The following is a 23,832-nucleotide window of genomic DNA, read 5'->3' on the forward strand; positions in this document are numbered from 1 at the left end:
ATTGTTCAGAAAACATAGGCTACTGCCTCTGAATTCTGCACCAACAACTTCTCAAGTTGGTATCAGTGAGATGCCTTTGTCTGTCAGCAGCTGACTAAGCCAATGAGAGCAGCTCAAGTAAGGAGTTAAGCTGTCTCAGATAGAAGACCCGGGACAAGCACTTTCCTGTTGGTTAATTTTTCACATCAAAAAATGTCATGGCTCAGTGTTATCTTCTTGGTGATGCTGTACTTTCCTCTCATGAAGATGTGGCTGTCAGAGCTCCGGATGTCACAGCTTCACATTTGAGCCCTTTAGTGAGACAAAAGAAAAGGGAAACACATGCAAGTTATTTTTCCTTTGTGCATATGTGTGTGTGCACGTATGTGTGTATGTGTGTGCATGTATGTGTGCACGTGTGTGCATGTGTGTGCATATGTGTGTGCATGTATATGTGCATGTATGTGTGCATGTGTGTGTGCATGTATGTGTGCATGTGTGTGTGCATGTGTGTGTGCATGTGTGTGTTTGGGGGAAGAAAATTTCCTAGAACTACCCCAGTAGAATTCTCCTAGGACCCAGTTGGCCAGCTCTGTGGTCACCTCAGTCTGTACAGAAAAGGACAGGATAATGTCCAGCCTTTCTTCCAGGTCAAACAACAGTGTCTGTATGTGGTACCCATTGACAACGGGAAGAGACACAATTGTCTTGACTAAGGAATTCTGATGATGAGAAGAAAAGTCGTGAAGAGGGGTCACCCATTCATATGCCCAGTGAAGCCAACAGGCAGCATGCCAAGCTGAGAGAACAGGTCATCTGCTGAGAACTCATACAGGCTGAGGATCTCCCTCTAGTCCCTCCAGAGTTCTGAGATGTGAAAGCTAACAGAGCATTTTATTTAGAGATGCTAAAAAAAAGCCCAGATCTACACTTTCAGGGGTCACACAGGAAGCTTCTCACAAAACAACTTATGCATCCCCAAACCCTGATCACACACAGCAGCCAGTGAGCATTTGAGTGGTTTGAGTTCAAGTATTGGTGTTCAAATATAGATCATCAGGCACATGAAGAAATCTTCCACTACCAGGTAGAAGACACCCAGAAATCCTTCGTCTGCCCTGGGGACAACTAGGAGAAGCAAGTGTATGTTGGAGAGATGAGAGAGAAAGAGAAGCAGAATGGCTTGTGCTCTATGAAGCAAGGTGGAACTGGTTGCAAGGAACAGCCTGAGGTGAGGAACCTGCTCTGGCTCCTGAGGCCATGGGGATGTTCCAGCACATGCAGCTGCTGAGGGCCATGACTGGGTCCGTGGCTCTGAAGCAAGAGGGCTCTGTGTTGATTTCCACTGTCCATGTGACCACCAAAGTCTGAAAGGCCAGGTGAATGTGCCTGGTCTGAGCTGCAACCTGGGGCCATATTGATTTCCAGGGGCTGCACAGAGCTAGCATCCCGTCCCACTGCTGGGACACTGCAGAGAGCTGGCCTTGCCCCTCCCTGGCTCTAGCCTTTGGGAAGAGTGGCTCCATACCTCACCTGAGCAGCATAGTAGACCTGGCCCTTGTTGTGTGGGTGCAGGTGAGCCAGCCTGAAGGTTTGAATCTGGGAGACTTGCCTGGCCTCACTTAAGGGACCTGCTCAGCAATGAAGAGCACTGGTTGCTCTTTCATTTGTCCTGAGTTCAATTCCCAATAACCACATGGTGGCTCACAAGCATCTGTAATGGGATCTGATGCCCTCTTCTGGTGTGTCTGAAGATTGCAACAGTTATTCACACAGTATTTCTTTAAAAAAAGAAACAAGAAAAAAAAAAGATTAACTCCTAAATTCAACCTCAGGCCTCTAAGTGCCCCCACTCCCCACACAAACAGGCATGCATACCACACACCCACAGACACATGCCAAAAATGTTTAGCATCATTAATCACCAGGGAAATGCAAATTAAAACTACTTTAAGAACCCATCTCATTATTCCATCAATAGTCAGAGGGCTATTAACAAGAAAACAAATCCCAGGATAGGAGTGGCACCTGCCTTTAACCCCAGCATTCAAACCCCAGAGCTCCCAGGAACTAAACCACCAACAAAAGAGTACACATGGAGGGACCCATGGCTCCAGCTGCATATGTAGCAGAGGATGGCCTAGTCGGTCATCAATGGGAGGAGAGGCCCTTGGTCCTTTGAAGCTTGATGCCCTAGTGTAGGGGAATGCCAGGGCAGGGAAGTGGGAGTGGGTGGGTTGGAGAGCAGGGGGAGGGGGGATGAGATAGGGGGTTTTTGGAGGGGAAACCAGGAAAGGAGATAACATTTGAAATGCAAATAAAGAAAATATCTAATAAAAACAATCTCTTAAAAAATCAAAACAAAAGAAAAAGAGGCAGAGGCAGGCAGATCTTTGAGTTCAAGACTAGGTGTGTGCACTGAGTTCTAGAACAGGAAGGGCTACAAGGTGAGTCTAAGTCTGAAAGAAAGAAGGAGAGAGAGAGAGAGAGAGAGAGAGAGAGAGAGAGAGAGAGAGAGAGAGAGAGAGAGAGAGAGATTTGAAAGCAAACAAATCACAGCAAATGCTGCTTAGACATGGGGAAGGCAGGACCTTTATTGATTGATGTGGAAATAGAAACTGGTGTAGCCACTGAGCAAGTCAATATAGAGCTTTTCCAAAAAGCTAAAATATCGTTTTCCCTAAACCACTCAGGGTGTGAGAGCTGGTTCCACCCCATGCTGGCTGCACCACCCCAGAGAACAGCCCCAAACCTTGCCTGGGCAGCACAGCAGAGCTGGCTCTAGTAGCATGGTGAAGCCTGCCCAAAGGTGTGTGACTGAGAGAGCTGGCCCTACCCTTCACCTGGGCAAAGCAAGAGAGCTGGCTCGGGGGCTGGAGAGATGGAGGGCTGACCACCTCAGCTCCCACCCAGGTCCAGGTCCAGAGCTTTGCGTTGGCCACCCCAACATCTACCCCATCTATGATCTGTTGGAACATGTGGAGTAGGAGCAGGTGGTGTAGATCCAAAGCTGCAGGACCTCCATGACATGGGGCAACAGCAGGATGTCCAAGAGGAGTTCTGGTGGAGATACAGTATATAGTATAATTGAGTAGTATAGTATATTTCTTTTGTGGGGGAGGTTGCAAGGGTGGAGAGTGAGAATATGGAGGGATGGTGAGATGATTGGGATTGGGGTGCATGATGTGAGAGTCACAAAGAATCAACAAACAGTGTTTTTCATAAAGATACTAAGGGGCTGGAGAGATGGCTCAGTGGTTAAGAGCACCGACTGCTCTTCTGAAGGCCCTGACTTCAATTCCCAGCAACCACATGGTGGATCACAACCATCTGTAATGGGAGCTGATGCCCTCTTCTGGTGTGTCTGAAGACAGCTGCATTGTACTCATATATATGAAATAAATAAATCTTAAAAAAATAGATTGACTGATTTTTAAAAAAAGAAGGATACTAAAACACAATTAAAGAAATCAAATGAGAAACTGGAGAAAGAAGAAGCAGAAACCTCAGGAAACCAGTGGCAGTTCAAGAAAAAGAATACAACTTAAACTCTGTCTCTGTCTCTTCACCTTCTGTGTGTGTGTGTGTGCGTGCTTGCGTGTGTGTGTGTGTGTGTGTGTGTGTGCGCGTGTGCGTTTGCGTGTGCGTGTGTGTGTGTGTGCGCGTGCGTGCGTGTGTGTGTGCGTGCTTGCGTGTGTGTGCGTGCGTGTGTTTGTGTGTGTGCGTGCTTGCGTGTGTGCTTGCGTGTGTGTGTGTGTGTGTGTGTGTGTGTGCGTGCTTGCGTGTGTGCGTGCTTGCGTGTGTGCGTGTGTGTGTTTGTGTGTGTATGTGTTTATTATTTAAGACAGGGCTTCTCTGTGTAATCCTGGCTGTCCTGGAACTTGCTATGTAGACCAGGCTGGCCTTGAACTCACAGAGATCCCCGAGATGTGCCTGCCTCTGCCTCCCAAGCACTGGGGTTAAAGGTGTGCACTGCCATGCCCAGCCTGAAAAATGTTTTAATTGAACTTTTTATTTTGAAAATTGTACTCGAAGCTGTAAAAAAAATGACTATAGATCTTTTTACCATGCACATCTCCCATTTTCTTCTCATAGGAACTGCTACAGATTAAATTTTTGTTTCCTTCCCAAATGCACATGTTGAAATCTAATTAACATCTGCTGGCTTGTGAGATGAGGGATGTCATTTGACAAACTGTATACAAATGTCCACCAGTCCAGACAGAGCATCAAGGTAGAGCAAAGGAGCTTAGTGACCTGACGGACCTCACTGGGATTACTCATGGGGACACGGGTGTCTACAGAGCTGTGTCTGTGTCCATTGCTACCCAGTTTATGGCAGCTCTATTGGAGAGTCCTTTCTTTCCCAGAAACAGTGTCCTGTTTGTGTTTAACCCTGGGAAGGTACCTTGAGAATTTTGTAACTTTCTGGGCTTTTTGAGCCTAGTAAATTTTGTCAGTTTCTATGGTCTCTTCTGGAGAGGATAGAACTGATTCAATTGGTAGGAAATAGCTACACTACACTTCATCTCTTCCTCCAGTGTTTTCTTTCTTTCTTTCCTTTCTTGCTGTTCTCTGAGCTTTGCAGGGAGTTAGATAGACGTCTGATTATTTTCTTCCACTTGTGGCTATTGCTTCCAAGTCATTCAGTCCATGGTATACCATTGTAGCAGATCAATTACACTGAGATAAGGATCTTGCCAGACATTGAGTAATACAGTACAATGTTAATGCCACTCTGATAGACTGTGATACTCATAAAACTGAAACAAGATGAGAGTGCTACTTTAGAAAGGTACAATCAAAAAGCAAGAAGTATGTCTTAACCAGATGGCAATGGCACATGCCTTTAGTTCCAGGATTTGAGAGGTCGAGAGGCAGAGAGGCAGAGGCAGAGGCAGAGGCAGAGGCAGAGGCAGAGGCAGAGGCAGAGGCAGAGGCAGAGGCAGAGGCAGAGGCAGAGGCAGAGGCAGAGGCAGAGGCAGAGGCAGAGGCAGAGGCAGAGGCAGAGGCAGAGGCAGAGGCAGAGGCAGAGGCAGAGGCAGAGGCAGAGGCAGAGGCAGAGGCAGAGGCAGAGGCAGAGGCAGAGGCAGAGGATGACTCTCTGTGAGTTTGAGACTAGCCTGGTCACAGTGAGTTCCAGGACAGCCAGGACTACGAAGAGAAACCACATCTTAAAAAACCAAAGAGGGAGGGGGGAGAGAGGGAAGGAGGGACAGAGAGGGGCGGAGGGAGGGAGAGAGTGAGAGAGGGAGAGAGGGAGAAGAAAAAGAAGAAGGAGGAGGAGAAAGAGAAGGAGGAATGAAGTGCATAGGTGGCTTGCTTCTGCACTTTCTCTCAGAAGTTCCCCTTCCCTGACCCCAGACTTTCTCCCAAGCATGGTAGTGTGCACAGGCAGTTTGCCTCTGTGCTTTCCTGCAGAAGTTCTGCTTTCCCCAACCCCTGCTCCCCACTGCAGCAAACACAGGGCTTCCTCCCCATCCCTGGCTGCTGGAGCTACAGGTGCCAGCTTGAGTGAGAGGGATGACAGCATCCCTACCCTCCCTGAAGCCAAGGCTAGCACTTTTCCTGATAACCCAGGTGCACTGTCCACCAACTTCCAGTTGGTGCCTGTCCTTGGAAAAAGGAGATTAGGGTCCCAGGATTAAATCATAGAAGGGAGGTGATCAGGAGTCACAGACAGTTATGGCCGGCCATAAAACTAGTTTCTGATAGCCCCATAAAGATAATCCTTAGTTAAGAAGAATCCCCCTCTCAGCCAAGAAATTCCACCCTTCCAAATGGTATCTTGTTTGAATTATGACTTACCTCACCTGCCTCCCCCATCACCCTAAGCATCCAACGAATCTTTATGCTGTATACAAGTGCTAAGCCTTCCAAGCTCAGGGTCGCACTCCTGTCCTGCTCTGTGGGAAGGTTTTCAATCTGAGTCTGACTCAAAAATAAAAAGACTCTTATGAACATTTGCATCAGACTCTGCAGTCCTTGAGCTCTCCTGAGTTTCCTGCAGAGTCGAGGCATAACAGGAGAGGAAGAGGAAGAGGAAGAGGAAGAGGAAGAGGAAGAGGAAGAGGAAGAGGAAGAGGAAGAGGAAGAGGAAGAGGAAGAGGAAGAGGAGGAGGAGGGAGAGGAGGAGGAGGAGGAGGAGGAGGAGGAGGAGGAGGAGGAGAAGAAGAAGAAGAAGAAGAAGAAGAAGAAGAAGAAGAAGAAGAAGAAGAAGAAGAAGAAGAAGAAGAAGAAGAAGAAGAAGTCGTCAGAACTGTGGCTTGTGGCACATAGTATTTTTTTCTTAGCTGACCAGGTCAGTTTGTTTTTTTGGTTTTTTTTTTTTTTTTTTTAATTCAATGAGTTGCCTCAATAACTGGCTCACATTCTTCCCACTAAAAGGTGTAATCCTGTGTTCTTTCCCCTGTGTCTGGAGGGAACTCTGTCTTAGATAACATACCATTTTTTAATTTTAAATTATGTGTTTGTGTTTATGCACATGCATGTATGAGTACAGGTGCCTGCAGGGACGAGATTTCTCACATTCTCTGGAGCTGGAGTTACAGGCGGTTGTGAGCTGCCTAATGTGGGTGCTGGGAACTGAACTCAGGTTCTTTACAGAACCCTGCCTTAACCACTGAGCAATCTCTCCAACCCGTTGAAGACCTTCTTGTCTTTATGGATCTTAAATTGCAAACCCTACATCAAGAGCATTTTTAAAATCCTCATTATGTCTGGTATTTTGAGCCACCAAGGATGACCTCTCAAAGAACATGTGTTTTGAGATATACAGAAACTTTTTAACAAGTCCCATTGCTGCTCAGGCCCCAGTGGTAATGAGCCCAGCTCTGTCTCCTGAATCCTGTCCAATAGGTTTCCCCATAAGACATTCCCTGTTTCTCTAGGGTCCACACATGCAGCACACACTTGGGATGGCCAAGGACTGACTGGAAAGCTGAAGTCATAGCAAAGGACCTCTAAGAAGGTGTAAGCCATAAAGTCCTGTGCTGGGCTGAAGTATGGTGAGAGGAAGGGCTTTGTTCTCCCGCACACAGGTCAACTGTTAGAAAGACCTTGTTGGTAGGTAAGGATGGGTGAGGGGTACAGACTTGACTAGAGTCGGCCTGAAGTGTGAGGAGAGACTGGAAGTACGTCGGGCATGGGTCTTGTGATCGTGTAAACAAGTTGTTTCATGTTCCATGTGGAACCACTAAGCTTAGAATCAATGGACCCTGCTGTTGGGAGGGAGGATGCTGAGAAGACAGAGAGGAAGAGCGAAACCTTCACACAAGCCTCCTCAGTGTCTGTAGAGCAAGCCACTCCATGCCATTCCAGGAAGCTGGCAGATGTTGTTTGAGAACTACTAAACCAGAGTTGCTGTCACAGATCCTGTACTGACTTTGAGATCCAGTTAAGCAGGTGTTGGAAAAATAGTTAGTGCGGCCCCAGAGATGCTTGGGAAGTCTGAGTGGAGCGTGGGTAGATGCAGGTGTAGTGTTTGTGGGGGATGCAGGGAAAGGAGCCAGAGAGAGGTGCTCCTGGGTGTTCCTGGGTTGGATTCCTAACGAAAGTTATTTAAGGATACAGGAGTTCTTACCAAAGCTACAGACTTAGTTGAGGGGATGATGTATGTGGGAACTATGAATCCCTTAGATAGCTGTTGGTTCTTGGGTCACAGGGGCATTGATCACAAAGGTGTGGTATTTGAAGGTGACTTTTGTAGCCTGACGTGGAATACTGAGTGGCTGCATGCACAGTTGGAGACATGTCATTTCCACTGCCTTCAGATTCACATTATACACACGTTTAGAATCAGCGTTTTAAGTCGCGGGCATCAGATGGTCATTCTTCCTTTTCTTATGACGAGAAAGGAGCATGATCACATCCCCATTTGGAAAGTTCTCCCAGGCAGCCGTGTGGAAGGACTCAGGAGTGGAAGACCACACAAGCAGGGCTGAGAAGGTAGATGCTGGTATCCAGCAGCTAATGGATTATAATAGGCAAGAGGAGAAAGAGTAGGGGAGCATGAGACAGGGTAGGGGTGGGGAGCATGGGGCAGGGCAGACATAGGGAGCACAGGGCAAGGATGGGAGCATGAGACATGGCACGGATGGGGAGCACAGGACAGGCATGGGGAGCACACTTACCCTCACTCTGGCACCATATCTGTCTCACTCACTTCCCAGATCCTCTTCAACCCTAACAACTCTACTTTCCTCCTTTCCCACACTATTACCTCAGTGCTTTTTTTGCAGTCTCCCTTCACTTCATCTATCCCCATTTCTTTTATTCAGCAACATCCTTTTTCCTCCAGCCTTAGATTTTATGTCTGCTAAAGTCAGAATGCTCCCAGAAGAGCTCTCTGAGCCCTCTTCCGATGGGAGTCACTATCCAGTTCTAATTTCACAAATCCTCCAATTCCAGCTCGCTCTTGCCTGTATATATGTCCCACGGAACCTTGTCAGTTAAGAGGCTTCTGGGCTGAGGAGTTCGAGGCAGCTGGATGTGACAGGCTCCAACTGTGTCTCACGATTACTTGACAAGTGTGCTGGCTAGTTTAATGTCAGCTCAACACAGCTAGAGTTGTCTGGAAAGTGGGAGCCTCAAGTCAGAAGTGTCTCCATAGATCTGACTGCAAGACATTACTCCCTTCCCCCATAAAAGGTAGAATTTCATCATAACTATAACAGAAAAAAAAAATCCAAGGATTTGAATCAAGTCTCCTGAATTTCTGTTCAGATGAGGCAGAGCCTAAAAGTCAATGCTCTCTTGCTCTCTCTCATTCACGTTCTCTTCTTTGCTCGTTTTCTTTCTCTTCCTAATATTCATGCTCTCTTCTTTGTTAATGCTTGGCACTAAAGTATTTTTCTAACCGTACACAATTTTGATTCATAGAATTGCAACGAGTATAATGTGCGCCTGCGCTGTATATCACCTCTGCAACTGGTCCCCAAAGCGCGATTCACATTCCTAATTAGTGATTGAGGAGTGCCCAACATTCTGTCTGATGCCACCCCTGGGCTGGTGGTCCTGGGAGAGAGCTGACTTAGCAAGCCATTAGGAGCAAGCCAGTAAGCAGCGCCCCTTCATGGCCTCTGCATCAGCTTCTACCTCCAGGTTCCTGCCCTGCTTGAGTTCCTGCCCTCACTGCATTTGATAATGAACTGTTACATGGAACCTTGAGTGAAGGAAAGGAAACCCTTTCCTCCCCATGTTAATTTTGGTCATAGTGCTTCACCACAGCGATAGTGACCCTAAGACAACAAGAAACTCTCCATCCTATACCTATTTGTTCACCCTGCGCCCACCAAGAGCTTCATGCTAAGTACTCTCTATGGGAACAAACATATTTGTAAGCCAAACCCTTGTTCTCCCAGGACCACATGATTGAGTGATTGAGGAGGAAACACTAGCAACACAAACGGTTTGTTAAAGGTGGGATGTGTTAAATGCATCAAAACTGATACAAACAAGTAAAGCCCGGAATAAGGGAGGCTGGAGACTGGGGCACTCAGAGCACACCGAGCATGCGCACCAGCATGCTTACCGAGCATGCGTACTGAGCATGCGTACCAGCATGCTTACCGAGCATGCGTACTCTCCCAGGCATGGTCACAGGGATTTATATGTGCCTTTCTATTTATCCCTCAGAAAATGAGAAAATGAAGCTTCGTGGTTCATGTTCCCACTTTACTGACCTGCCATTTGGGATCCTAATAAAACAAGTCACCTGCTTTTGCTGAAATCTCAAGGAAAATAAAACCTGAAATTTACTCAAGAGAGGCTCACTAAGTGTCTTCCCACTGCCTTGCAGATTCGGACAGGCCGGTTGCAAACTCTTCTGTGTGGCTTTAAGGCATCTGTGGGACTTCACATGCGAACACACCACTGTCAGCACAGTGCTAGAAAGGCTGAGGCAGGAGGATCTTGAATTTGATGACAGTCTGAGCTACATCACATGACCCTGTCTAAAGAAACAAAGCAAACAAATACAACACGAAAACACTGTCTCCTGCACGTGTGTGCCAATATCAATATCCGTTTACCCGATTCTTCAGAGAGAAGGCAGCAGGTAGCATCATGGTCTTCGTGTGATGATGTCCATCATATGGAACAACTCAGTCTGAGCCCCGCATGCTTACAGGGCAGGGAGTCACTTAATGCACGTGGATCAGTCAGCCATTTCCTTTAGGTTCATGCAGAAGACACCATGGAACCAGGGAACATCACGTGGGTGTCAGAGTTTGTCTTCCTGGGGTTCTCAGAGATCTGGGAGCTTCAGGTCTTCCTGTTTGTGGTGTTCTTGTGTGTCTACAGCACGACCGTGGTGGGAAACCTCCTCATCATAGTCACGGTCTCCTCAGACGCCAGGCTCCACACACCTATGTACTTCCTGCTCCGCAACCTGGCTGTCTTAGACCTCTGCTTCTCCTCAGTCACTGCCCCCAAGATGCTGGTGGACTTCCTCTCTGAGAAGAAGACCATCTCCTACCAAGGCTGCATGGCACAGGTCTTCTTCTTCCACTTCCTTGGAGGGGCCATGGTCTTCTTCCTCTCAGTGATGGCCTATGACCGCCTGGTGGCTATCTCCCGGCCTCTCCACTATGTCACCATCATGAACAGCCAGCTCTGTATGGGGCTGGTGGTGGCTGCCTGGGTAGGAGGCTTTGCCCACTCAATTGTCCAGCTGTCTCTGATGCTCCCGTTGTCATTCTGTGGCCCCAATGTCCTGGATAACTTCTACTGTGATGTCCCCCAAGTGCTGAGACTTGCCTGCACGGACACCTCCCTCCTGGAGTTCCTCATGATCTCCAACAGTGGGATGCTGGATGTCATCTGGTTCTTTCTCCTTCTCATCTCCTACTTGGTCATCCTGGTGATGCTGAGGTCTCACTCAGGGGAGGCAAGGAGGAAGGCGGCGTCCACCTGCACCACCCACATCATTGTGGTGTCTATGATCTTCATTCCAAGCATTTACCTGTATGCCCGGCCCTTCACCCCCTTCACCATGGACAAGGCTGTGTCCATCAGCCACACAGTCATGACCCCCATGCTCAACCCCATGATCTACACTCTCAGGAATCAGGAGATGCAGGCAGCCATGAAGAGACTAGCAAAGCGCTTAGCAATTTGCAACAGGGAGTGAGATTTAAATAGGGTGACTTTACATCTGAAATGTCTCTAAGCTTGTGTTATCCCAAGTGAACAGCGAAGGAAGGCCCTTCTTACCTACAATAAATCAGAATGCCCAAGTATTTCTCAACAACGCCCCTCACTCTTTGTTATATTCCTTCATATAAACATGACAGTGGCTGTACTATTACATTCGTTTTGGGCCAATGAAATGGCTTATCAGGTAAAGACAGTTGCTGCAAAGCCTGACATCCCACGTGACAGAAGAGGGCTGACCCTTGGAAGTTGTCCTCAACCTCTGTATGCACATGATGGTGTGTGTGTGTGTGTGTGTGTGTGTGTGTGTGCACAGACAGAAACATAAATGATAAAATATATGATTAAATTAAAAATAAAATATTAAACAGTTTACAGTAAGAAATTTAGAGTGTGGAAGCAATTCTTTCAAGGTTAAGGATTACTAGGCTAAGACTCATATTCTCAAACTCCCAGAGAGTTTCCTTCTGCTGAAGACCCCCTTGTCCTTCAATAGACAAAGGAGCTGGTCAAAAATCATACATGACAAAAAGTCTCCAAAATTCTCAATGCTTTTGATGCGTTGGGCACCCCAAGGCAGATCCCCCAGAGAGCATACACTTTGAGACATAGAGAAACTTTTTTGTTTTTTTTAATAAGTCCCATATTGCTGCACAGGCCTCAGTAGGAATGAGCCCAGCTCGGCCTCCTGAGCCCCGTCCAATAGGTCTCCCCCTGGGATAGTCCGTGTTCCTCTAGGATCTCACCCATGTAGCACACTTGAGGGATGCCCAAGGACTGGAAACCCGGAGCCATGGCAAAGGACTTCCAAGAAGATGTAAGCCATGAAGTCCCATGCTGAGCTGAGGCAAGGTGAGAGGAAGGGGTTTGCCTCCTGAACACAGGTCAGTCGTCGGAAGGACCGTGCAAATGTTGCCTAGTAGGCGGGAGTGAGTAAGTGGCATACACTTGAGGAGAATCCATGTAGAGACCACAGGCACAGCAGGGACCGCAGGCACAGCAGGAGTGGATGATGCTAACAGTGGGTGGCCAGGTGAAGACATCTGAGCATAGAACTAACCCTAGGATTCAGAGGAGGGAGCAGAAAAGTACCCATCTTTCCAGGAAAAACCAATACAGAATTCTCTATACAGCCACATACAGCCAGCTTACATTATTAATGGCTAATTCATTCATGAAGTTCGCTAACGTTATTGAAACAACTTCTAAGTTACTTTGGTTGCTGCTAGGTTCAGCGTTAAAGAATTTAAAATGTAGTTGGTAGGGACACAGAGAAAATTCAAAGTGCCATGGCCGGGTGTTTTTAAAGTGGGGTCTTTGGAACGCAGAGATGAAGAATTTATTCTCTCACATGGGTATTTTTTAAAAACAAACAAACACAACACACATACACACATACACACACACACCAGGAGTTACTAGCAAAGATATGGAAATGACCACATGGAAACCGTCCATCCTTTAGATAGCAAATATGTCCTTAGTGACATGACTGCAAAGGTAAATGGAGGTGACATTTATAGCCTCATAAGACATTCAGACAGGGAGCAGCATGCATGTGTGTGCACATGCTTTTCTGTAGCAGCTCTATGCACAGAGCATTGCAGGTAGCTGCTAGGAGGTGAAGGTTTAAGCCATGGGCACTAGACAGACACTGAGAACAGTCAGATCCACATTCACGAAGGTCTCACTCATTCAGAAGGCAGCTGTGAGAAGAAAGGGTGTGTGTGGGGGGGAACACAAGGATGTGGGGGATGAGAGGATAATGGCCTCTGTAGCTAACAGACTGCAGTGGACCAGAGAAGAGAGGCTGGAAAGAGTCAGCATGGACAGGGGAGTTGAGCACCCGCACCCCTCACTCTGCCTCTCCACCCCAGACTAACGGCATCCATCCCTGCGGGCCCTTTCCCCACTTTCCACTCTTCCTCTTGGTGTCTGTGTATCATGTTTCTCTTCCTCGTAATCTTCCTTTACTTCATCTCTTCCCGTTTCCTTGTATCCAACTCCTCCCCTTTTCTCAGCTTTTGTAAAAGTGCTGTCCTTTCAAAAGTGCTTCAAGTGTCCCTTCGGCAACCCTCAGCATCTCTCAGCTTACTTGTTTGGACCTCTCCATCTCTGTCTCACGGTGGTCTACGCACGTCCTGTGGAGCCTCACTAAGCAAGAGGCTCCTGTCTTAGGGAGTGGGAAGCAACTCCATACCATACTCAGCTGTGTGCAGAGGCTCCCCTACAAGGACCCAAATGTCCTATAATTATTTACCCACCCTGTAAGCAACAGCAGATCCTTAATAAACATTGCCTATTACCAAGAGGCCCACTGCTAGGAACAAATCAATTTTAAGAACTAGATCCATGTTCCCAGGACCTTATGGCTTGTACTGTAAAGACATAGACAGAGAAGTCTGATAATATCGAATGCTGTGTGAACATAGCACAAAAATCTACCGGCTGGAAAGGGGAGACACATCTACACTGGGACAGACTGAGGCCTCACTGAGGGTGACTGCTTATTCCAGCACTGCTTGTAGGAATTTCAAATGTGTTGTTCCACTCACTCCAACAGAAACCCAGGAAAGAAAGCCTTTTCCATTTCCAGCTTCACATGTCGGAACTGAAATTCCAAAGAAATAAGTTAGTCATTCCTGGTTAACTCTGGGAAAACAAAACAAAACAAAGAAACAAACAACCCAAAAGAACACTTGAAGTTCATTCTAGAGTGTCTCACTCTGTCTTCTCATCACTGTGCGGATCTTGGGAAGGTAAGTTGTATATCCTTCTGGACAGCTATAAGATAATTCGTCAATGTGTATTCCAGAACTTACTTGTCACCTCTTCAGAGACGAGGTAGGTGGTACCACAGTCTTCGCATAATGATGTCCATCATATGGAACAACTCAGTCTGAGCCCCGCATGCTTACAGGGCAGAGTTACCTCATGCACGTGGATCAGTCAGCCATTTTCCTTTAGGTTCATGCAGAAGACACCATGGAACCAGGGAACCTCACGTGGGTGTCAGAGTTTGTCTTCCTGGGGTTCTCAGAGATCTGGGAGCTTCAGGTCTTCCTGTTTCTGGTGTTCTTGTGTGTCTACAGCACGACCGTGGTGGGAAACCTCCTCATCATAGTCACAGTCTCCTCAGACGCCAGGCTCCACACACCTATGTACTTCCTGCTCCGCAACCTGGCTGTCTTAGACCTCTGCTTCTCCTCAGTCACTGCCCCCAAGATGCTGGTGGACTTCCTCTCTGAGAAGAAGACCATCTCCTACCGAGGCTGCATGGCACAGGTCTTCTTCTTCCACTTCCTTGGAGGGGCCATGGTCTTCTTCCTCTCAGTGATGGCCTATGACCGCCTGGTGGCTATCTCCCGGCCTCTCCACTATGTCACCATCATGAACACTCAACACTGTGTGGTACTGGTGGTGACTGCATGGATTGTGGGATTTGTCCACTCGATTGTCCAGCTGTCTCTGATGCTCCCGTTGCCATTCTGTGGCCCCAATGTCCTGGATAACTTCTACTGTGATGTCCCCCAAGTGTTGAGACTTGCCTGCACGGACACCTCCCTCCTGGAGTTCCTCATGATCTCCAACAGTGGGATGCTGGATGTCATCTGGTTCTTTCTCCTTCTCATCTCCTACTTGGTCATCCTGGTGATGCTGAGGTCTCACTCAGGGGAGGCAAGGAGGAAGGTGGCATCCACCTGCACCACCCACATCATCGTGGTGTCTATGATCTTCATTCCAAGCATTTATCTGTATGCCCGGCCCTTCACCCCCTTCACCATGGACAAGGCTGTGTCCATCAGCCACACGGTCATGACCCCCATGCTCAACCCCATGATCTACACTCTCAGGAACCAGGAGATGCAGGCAGCATTGAAGAGACTAGGGATGCATCTGCTAGTTTGTAGAAAAGAGTGACTATGGGTAACGTACTTTCCTGTGGTTTGTCCTTTTTAGAAGTATACATTCTTACTTCTCATAGCTTAAGCAGGTTTTCACAGCCTGTCTTTGTAAAGGACCTGTTCTGTAATCTAGTAACTGTTATGGATAGAGTCTAAACTGTTTTACATAAACTCAACTATTTGCTAACTGGCGTAACTATTTTGGGAGGTTGTAGAACCTTTGGGGTCTGGGACCCAGCTCTCTGACATGGGTTATTGGTACAGGCCTTGGATACTATATCTTAGCCCCCACTTCCAGCATTCTCAAAGTCTCAATGCACCAATACATTGTAACCAGGTACTTTGTTCCCACCACCCCTCACTCCTGACATTAAGGACCAAGTTGCTTCACCCACCATGCCTTCCTCAGGATAGACTATTTCTTGCAGCTGTGAGCCAACACAACCCTCTTCTCCTTTAATTTGCTTTAGTCCCAGGGACTCAGTAACTTGGCTCTGTAGGCAAAAAGGAAGAGTTCTCTTTGTGGTTAAAGTTTGTGAAAAGTATTTTAGCACTAGACATGTTTACTTGTCCATGAACAGCCATAGCCTCTTTGTCCCTCTTCTGATGGATAGAAACTTCTCATTTTTGATGATGGCATCTCCCACAGAAGACTATGTCTGTGTGTCACCTCTCTTCTAAGCATTTTCCATTGTTCTGAGTCCAGAGCACGGGGTGGACCTACATGGTTTGCACTCCTATTCCTGTACAGGAGCTCTGATCTTTCACATCAAATTGCTGACCACAGATGTCCTACCTCAACTCTCAGGTCTTGGCTTCACCAAACTGGCTTAAACCAATGATCTCGACAATGTTACACATCTGTCAAGATCTAAACAGGGCGCTAGAGGATGCTGTGGAGGACACAGAATGTGGGAAGAGTTACTGATCATCACTCTCGACACAAACATATTTCTTCTGTCAGTTGAGTTGTGCACTGAAGTGGCCAGAAAACCTCTGTGATGTGTGTGTGTGTTAGTGGGGACAGTGAGGGTGGCTGTCCACCACACCCAAGGTGTGAAACCCGTAATCAGTGGGGTTGATAGGAGTCTGGCTATTGGCTGCTGTTCCCGGTCCACCCCTATTTTCAGAAGCAACAATTCCTCGCAAATTGGATCAGAATGCCCATTAACTTAGTCAACAATTCGTTTCCCCCATCATTCACTTTTATACATTTGAATTTGGGTTTTGGTGCCATATTTTGATTCGTAGAAGATACTGTGTAGTATTTTATTGACTCTCGGTTCATTGATCTCTTTCTAGCTCATCTTCCTCCTCTCTCCCTTTTCCTTCATCAGTTGCTGTAAGTTCAGTCTTTATAGCCAGCTAGGGCTATTCATTTTCCTATTCACTGGTAAGTTTTCCTCTGCTACACCTATTCTCTTTTCTTCATTACAAATGTGAAAGGTGTCAGGTTAAAGAGAGTAGGTTATGGTTTACATTGCAAGGGAGGCTGTATCCCACACAAGTTCAAATTAAGGGTTTGTCATTGTTGTTGTTTGTACATCTTTGGGCTAGGGAGAAGGTTCAATCTATCAAAGAATCGAGTTCAACCCTAGAGCCCTTGTACAAAAGCCTGGTATGGCGGCATGCATCTGTAAACCTAATGATGGAGAGGCAGAGACAGGGAGACCTCTGAGCCTTGCTGGCTGGCCGGTCTAGCCAAATTGCTATTTTCCAGGTTTGCTGAGAGACTTGTCCTAAAAAATAATGTGAAGAGTGATTGAGGAAGTCCCAGCATTGAATTCTGGCCTCCTTATGCACACACATCCATTTATATTAGCATACATTCATAAGAACATGTACAAACATGTCCACAGACAAATGCCACAAAAATAAACAAGGACAGAAGATCTCCTAGATGTAAGAGAGTCTCCCTTGGGAGCAAGAAGCCATAAGGAAAGAGTCTCTTCCTCTCACCTCACCTTCTCTTGCCTGTGGAACTGTCCACATAAGGGCAAAAATGGGGACCATTGTTCCAAACTGAGACTTGATTTTTTTTTTTTTACTTCCTGTAGCTGCCTAGCTCAGTCTATCAGGCTTCTAATGACATCTATGAAGATGATTTGATTAGGTAGGTGTCTTAGTTAGGGTGACTATTGCTTTGATGAAACAACATAACCACAACAACTTAGGGGGTATAAGGTTTATTTGACTTACACCTCCATGTCTCTGGTCCATCACTGAAGGAAGTCAGGACAGAAAGTTAAGCAGGACAGGAACCTGGAGGAGGGAGCTGATGCAGAGGCCATGGAGGGGTGCTGCTTACTAACTTGCTCCCCATGGCTTGCTCGTCCTGCTTTCTTATAGAAAACCCAGGACCACCAGCCCAGCAGTGGCCCCACTCACAATGGATTGGGCCTTTCCCCATCAATCACTAATTTAAAGAATGCCCTACAGGTTTTTCTTCAGTCCAATTGTATGGAGGCATTTTCTCAATTGAGGGTCCCTCCTCTCAGATGACTATAGCTTGTGTCATATTGAAATAAAGCTATCCAGTACAGTGAGGTAGGGCCACATGTCCCCAGTGGCTGGGGAGGGGGCTATTGAACGTAAGTATCATTGTACTGTTCCCCTTCAGCAAGGGTTGTGGGTGGGGGTTGTTCCAAGAGAGTGACGATGGATGTTGCTGATACCTTCAATATGGTCTACCACACAAGCAATAAGAATAGCATCCCTTTAATGGCACCACACAATCCTTTCTTCTTTAGTTGTGCCTGATGCTCATGTGTCGTGCCCGTTCACTGAGCAAGTGTTTGAGTGTCTGTGATGCACTCATTCAGTTCTGTTTTAATTTTTTACTGTGGGTTCATAGGGGAGTTCCTGGTTCTGTTTTGGCAAATACAAGGAAGAGAAACTATTCTACCCTTGGTCAGGAGTCTCAAGAACCGAGGTACCCCAAGGGGATACTTGTGGTGGCATCCATGCCAGAATACCCAGTAGGCATCCAGAGCAAGAGCTGAGAGAGCTGGGAAGAAGGCAGAGACAAATGCGGGGGATCCTTTCTATACTGCCTGCCCTGAAGGCAGCAAGAGGAGCATCCAATGGCACCCTTCGAGGAAGGAGGACACCAGGGCAGTCAAAGACAAGGATTCCTGCCCTGGATGTGCTCCTGACAGATGTAGGACACAACATAGGCAGGCCAGGATGTCCCATGCAAGTCATAGGGGAGTCATTTTCTCTAGAGAATTCATAAGCAATAATAAAATTACAAGGTGCTTCCTTGTCACCACACCCTGGCAATCCTCAATGATGTCAGATAAAATATTGCCTGGCTAATGTATGCACCTGCTATGTCTCTTCAGAACTCACCCGTGTGTGTGTGTGTGTGTGTGTGTGTGTGTGTGTATCAGAGTGGTCTACTACAGAGCATGTGTAATGCATGATACTAAGAGAACTGAGAAAGTCAGAAGAGAAATAAGAATTGGGTGGTCCAGGTGTCTCGGGGTGAGTGTGGGGAGGGGTCTGCTCTCACTTGGCTTCCTCTGTCTTTGCAGCATCCGCTGCCTGGGTTGGTGTAGGAAGGTGGAAAAAGGAAGTTGGTACATCCCTCCATCGGGCTGACAAAGAAGCTCCGAAGACCAGGAGGTGGCTGCAACATGACTTCTCTGGACACTGCCTGTTCTCTAGATTCTCAGATGATATGATTTGACACAGAGCTGGGATTATCTCTGAAAGGTTGTGGGGGGACTTTATGTATTAGGCTAAACACCACTCCATGCCTCTCAGCAGACGCCAAATACCTTTAAATTTTGATTTTGTCACTCAGTGTGGTGGTCGGATATGTTTGAAGGCTTCGTGGAAATTAGACAAAGGTTCCGCCTCTATGGGACTGATGTAACTCAGAGAGACCAGAGAATACCACCTGGAGAGCAAAATGCAGGCTGGTTTGCAATCCCCATATCCTCTCCTGATTAAACTGCTAACTTTACACTCTGACTCCGACATTCATGATTTTATGTGTTTTGAATTGCTAACATGCAAAAACGCACAACTGTGGGCCTTTTTCTTCTTTTCTATTTTATTTTATTATTTTTATTATTTAATTAATTTTTTACACTCCATATTTTATTCCCCCCATCCACCCTCCAACTGTTCCATATCCCATACCTCCTCCCCACACCCCTGTCTCCATGTGGATGTCCCTACCTCCGCCCCACCTGACCTCTAAACTCCCTGCAGCCTCCAGTCTCTTGAGGGTTAGGTGTGTCATCTCTGAATGAACACAGACCTGGAAGTCCTCTACTGTATGTGTGATGGGGGCCTTATATCAGTTGGTGTATGCTGCCTGTTTGATGGTCCAATGTTTGAGAGATCTCAGGGATCCAGGTTAATTGAGACTGCTGGTCTTCCTATAGGATCACCCTTCTCCTCAGCTTCTTTCAGCCTTCCCTAATTCAACCACAGGGGTCAGCAGCTTCTGTCCATTGGTTGGGTGCAAATATCTGCATCTGACTCTTTCAGCGCTTGTTGGGGCTTCCAGAGTACGGTCATGACAGGTCCCTTTTTGTAAGCGCTCTAAAGCCTCAGTGATAGTGTCAGGCCTTGGAGCCTCCCCTTGAGCTGGATCTCACTTTGGACCTGTCGCTGGACCTTCTTTTCCTCAGACTCCTCTCCATTTCCATCCCTGCAGTTCTTCAGAGGTTTGACTGTGGGATGGCAGCCCCTTCCCTCACTTGATGTGCTGTCTTCCTGCTGCAGGTGGGCTCTGTAATTTCCCTCTTCTACTGTCCTGCAGTTCATCTAAGGTCCCTTCCTTTGAGTCCTGAGAGTCTCTCACCACCCAGGTTTCTGGTGCTTTCTGGAGGATTCCCCCAACCTCCTATCTCCTGAGGTTGCCTGTTTCCATTCTTTCTGCTGGCCCTTAGGGCTTCAGTCCTTTTCCCTCACCCAATACCAGATAGGTTCCCCTTCTTTCCCACTCCCCCCTGGGGGGAGGCCTTTTCTTATCGAGGAACTGTGTTGGTTGTATGTGTGCACTGGCATGTATGAGTATGCATGTGTGGTGTGTGTGTGTGTATATGTATGGAGGCCAGATGTCAACCCTGGACATTTTTACTTAGACATGGTCAATCTTGCTTTAAATCTTTTTTTTTTTTTTTAATTATTTTTAAATTGTGAATCTGTTTGTGCATGTGTGCAGTACCTATTAAGGCCAGTAGAGGGTGCAAGAGCTCCCGGAGTTGGAGTTACAGGAGGTTGTGAATTGCCCTAGGAGCTTAGGATGCTTAGGAGCTCTCTCTCTTTGTTTTTGAGACAAGCCAAGCGCTTTCCTTAGGACTTGAGACTTGCTGATTAGGTTCAGTGGCCATTGTACCTCAGGGATACTCCAGCCTCTCCCTCCCCAACACAAGGGTGCTGCCTTGCCTGGCTTAAAAAAAAAATTAAAAATTAAAAAAAAAAATGTGGGCTGGGCAATAGTGGCACACACTTTTAATCTCAGCACTTGGGAGACAGAAGCAGGCAGATCTCCGAGTTCCAGGACAGCCAGGGCAGCTAGGCATGGTGGGACACATTTTCAATCCCAGCACTTATGAGGCAGAGGTAGATTTCTGTAAGTTCTATGTGGTAAGTTCTGGGACAGCCAGGGATTTTTTTTTTTTTAAGTGAGGGCCTGCACACACGCATGTGCATCGTGTGTGTTCGGTACCTACAGAGGGCATCAGATCGCCTGGAGTTAGCATTACAGGTGTTTCTGTGCTTCCTAACTCTGACTTTGGCTTTGTGTGAGCAGCAAGTGCTCTTAGCTTAGGATTCCTCTATCCAGACCTCCAGGCCTGGCTTCGCAGGTGGTTTCCAGGGATCAAACTTGGGTCCTCCTGTTCAAGCAGCAAGCTCTCCCTCACCCTATGCTGGTCCTTTATTAAACACGTGTGAGCCCAGGGGAGCTGAGGAGGACGCAGGCTTCCCTCTCAGATTCCCATCAACCCCTACTCTGGGGGCCTTCTTTCTCCACAAGCTGAACAGCCAGCCTACACAATCCTCATCCAGGAGGCTGTGTAGGGAATCCGTCTCTCCAGACCAGCTGCAGAGTTAGGACTGACCCTTCCTGCCTTTTGCTGACTTGATTAGCAGTTCATAGAGGTCAAGTTCTTGCTCAAAGCCACACAGGTGGGTCAAGCCATGACAGAAGTGGGAGTAGTGCTGGACTTCCGGCCAGCTCTCCAGAGCCCCAAGCTGCACTGTCAGACTTGATGAGTAAAGGTGGGGAACTCAGAGCTATCTTTTTCAGAAACAACACACACACACACACACACACACAGACAGAGAGAGAGAGAGATGCAGACAGATACATATATACAGACACATACATAGTCAAACACACACCCAGATGCAGACACACAGACACATATAAACACACACACACAGACACAGACATATAGACACTCAGAGACACATACAAACACACACACAGACACACACAGACACACAGTCACAGACATACAGGCACACAGAGAGACACACACAGAAACACACAGTGACACACTCACACACAAACACACCATCATACACGCACAGTGGCACACACACACACTGTCATACACACACAGTGGCACACACACAAAGAGACACACACACACCAGCCTCTGGCACAGTGTGCTGCCACTAAGGTTTAGGCAAGCTCCCTTTCCATGCACATATCAGTGTTCTCAAAGTGACACCAGGACAAATGACCCCTTTTCCAAAGAACCCCTGGGAGCAAGGGTGAGTCTGCCAAGCCTGAGCCTTGCTGTGTCCCCTGTCTTAATGGGACAGTTGGAGCAGAGCAGATAAAGAGATCCGATCAGGCCTGTGGCCAGCAGTTCCACCATGGCGGGTAGACAGTTCTTGTGAAAGTGATTGCAGAAGGATGAGGTTTCAGACTGCCCGGGGGGGGGGGGGGAGGCGGGAGAGGTCTTCCAGTGCTGTCGATTAAGAGTCCTGAGAAGGAAGCTGTCCTCATGGTCCATGGCCTGGTCTGCCACAGCATCCAGTGACCCACAGCAAGGCTGGTCCAGGGATGGCCTTTACCATAGGTACTGGGTCCTGACATGTACGGGCACAAATCCATCTCCTGACCCAACAGCAATGGCAGGCAAGGTCACAGCAAACACATCTGCTCCACAAATCCTACCAGGCTGTGAGCAAACGCCTTTTCTGTGTGGAACTTGAGGAGCATATTGAATTCATTAGCACATGATGAAGGTTGGAAAGAAACTGTGAGACTAAGAACCAGAGGGCCTAAGCCTGCCGAGTCTTGGAAGGATTCCCTGTGGATGAGTAAGACCTAGGAACTCAGTGGGAGTCAGCCAGGCTGACACAAAGAGCCTTCAGGGCTTGCAACTTGTGTCTGTCTGAAAGACGGTAGACTTTGCTATGAAGCTGAAAGCCCAGTGTGCGTAGGAAGCACTGGAATAGGTTTACCCTGCAGGTGAGGCAGGAGCCAGGGTTGTGTGGCCCTCCTCGCCCATGTGCCTCTTTCTTTAGGAGGAGCTGCTGGGGGGTGGTGGGGGGCGGGGAGGAGGTCAGAATGAGACAACAGGAGAGACTGGATGCTGATTTTTTCGGCTCAGGGGACCAACTCCTCCATGGCCCCATAGTCTCACTGCCTGAGATGGAGGGAGGGAAGCAGGCAGCCCAAGCAAGCAACTGAGGGGCTGAATGGTCAGGGCTCCACATCCCAAGCACTCTTAGAAGCCTTGTCACCCCCAAATAATAATCTCTTCCTCACCCCCTTCCTCTTCTTTCTCCTCAGTGCTGGGCATGGAACGCAGCCTAGAGAATCATCCCAGCCCTAAGTACAGTCCCCCTCACAGGTCCTGAGTGGCCCCGCCTCATTGTTTTTATTTCGGCCATTTCCCTATAGGAGGAAGGGCTTGCCTGTGAGATCCCCAAGCCTATGGCCTAGTCATTCCTGGAAGGAAATTTATCTACCTCAGAAACAGGTTCCCGGCTCACTTGCTAAGGGAAGAGCTCTCACATCAGCTCATAGACAGGCAGCTTCCCTAACACCCAACCCAGAGGGTATCCCTCCGGCTCCTACTTAGTGGTCTGCGCACCCTCTCTTTTTTTCTGCTGGCTCAGGCTCTGCCCTCCACCCTGGATCTGTAGCCTAACTGGCCCCTGGAGAAGGAAGAGAACTGGAGAAATCCCAACTAGGTCAGGGAGGGGATTTGTTTTTTCTTGTTAGGGTGGACTTAGGGGGTTAAGCAAGAAAGCTACTCGCTCTCTTCTGAGACCTGGCCCCAGGCCTCTGCTGGGTGTTGACTACACACCATGGAGATCAAGTATGGAGTCTCTTCTCCCACGCATCCAGAAGATGAATGGACGTGGTGACGTCATTCCTTCATTAAAGTTCAATATGTGCTGTGAAACATCACTGTGGGGTGCCCCATAGATCAAAGAGGGACATCAGAGATGTGTTTGGGGGCAAGCAGGAAGTCGCCAACGGAAGGCCTTCTGGCCGAGGTTAGGGTAAAATGAGTGGAGTTATTCTGGAACCAGGGCGTGCGGATGGATCTAGAAGTGGGGGAAGGGCACATCCATTAAGGCTGGGGTATGGTGGGTGGTGGGGAGGAACGATAGTGGAGGCTAAAGAGAAGCTGTGAGCCTGAGGGGGTGTGGAAGCATTGGGGTCCCTGCTGCTCAATAGACCAGGTCACTGTGCACCCAGCCCCTTCCCCTCCCTGGGTGCTCAGAGCCCAGCGATTCCCTCCTCTCTTTCTCCGTTGACTCAAAATACATGGAACGGTGGGTTGTGGAGGGAGTAGAAAGC

The 23,832-nt window shown here is 47.8% G+C and overlaps 2 protein-coding genes across 2 annotated transcripts; both read left to right on the plus strand.

The window, feature by feature from the left end:
- The first annotated feature begins 10,174 nt into the window (after positions 1–10,174).
- On the plus strand, positions 10,175–11,110 carry LOC147001428 (olfactory receptor 4D2-like). Its single transcript, XM_085829245.1, has one exon. It carries the CDS (start codon positions 10,175–10,177, stop codon positions 11,108–11,110), a length of 936 nt encoding a protein of 311 aa, XP_085685371.1.
- A 3,008-nt stretch (positions 11,111–14,118) lies between these two features.
- Positions 14,119–15,054, plus strand: LOC147001429 (olfactory receptor 4D2-like). Its single transcript, XM_085829246.1, has one exon. The coding sequence runs from the start codon at positions 14,119–14,121 to the stop codon at positions 15,052–15,054; it is 936 nt and encodes a 311-aa protein (XP_085685372.1).
- The last annotated feature ends 8,778 nt before the right edge of the window (positions 15,055–23,832 follow it).

Source organism: Mus caroli, unplaced genomic scaffold, assembly GCF_978045245.1.
Source record: "Mus caroli unplaced genomic scaffold, Mus_caroli_1 scaffold_13, whole genome shotgun sequence".
Lineage (NCBI taxonomy): Eukaryota > Metazoa > Chordata > Mammalia > Rodentia > Muridae > Mus > Mus caroli.

Coding starts and splice junctions, on each gene's coding strand:
- LOC147001429 (XM_085829246.1), top strand. CDS start 14,119: ATGGAACCAGGGAACCTCACGTGGGTGTCAGAGTTTGTCTTCCTGGGG.
- LOC147001428 (XM_085829245.1), top strand. CDS start 10,175: ATGGAACCAGGGAACATCACGTGGGTGTCAGAGTTTGTCTTCCTGGGG.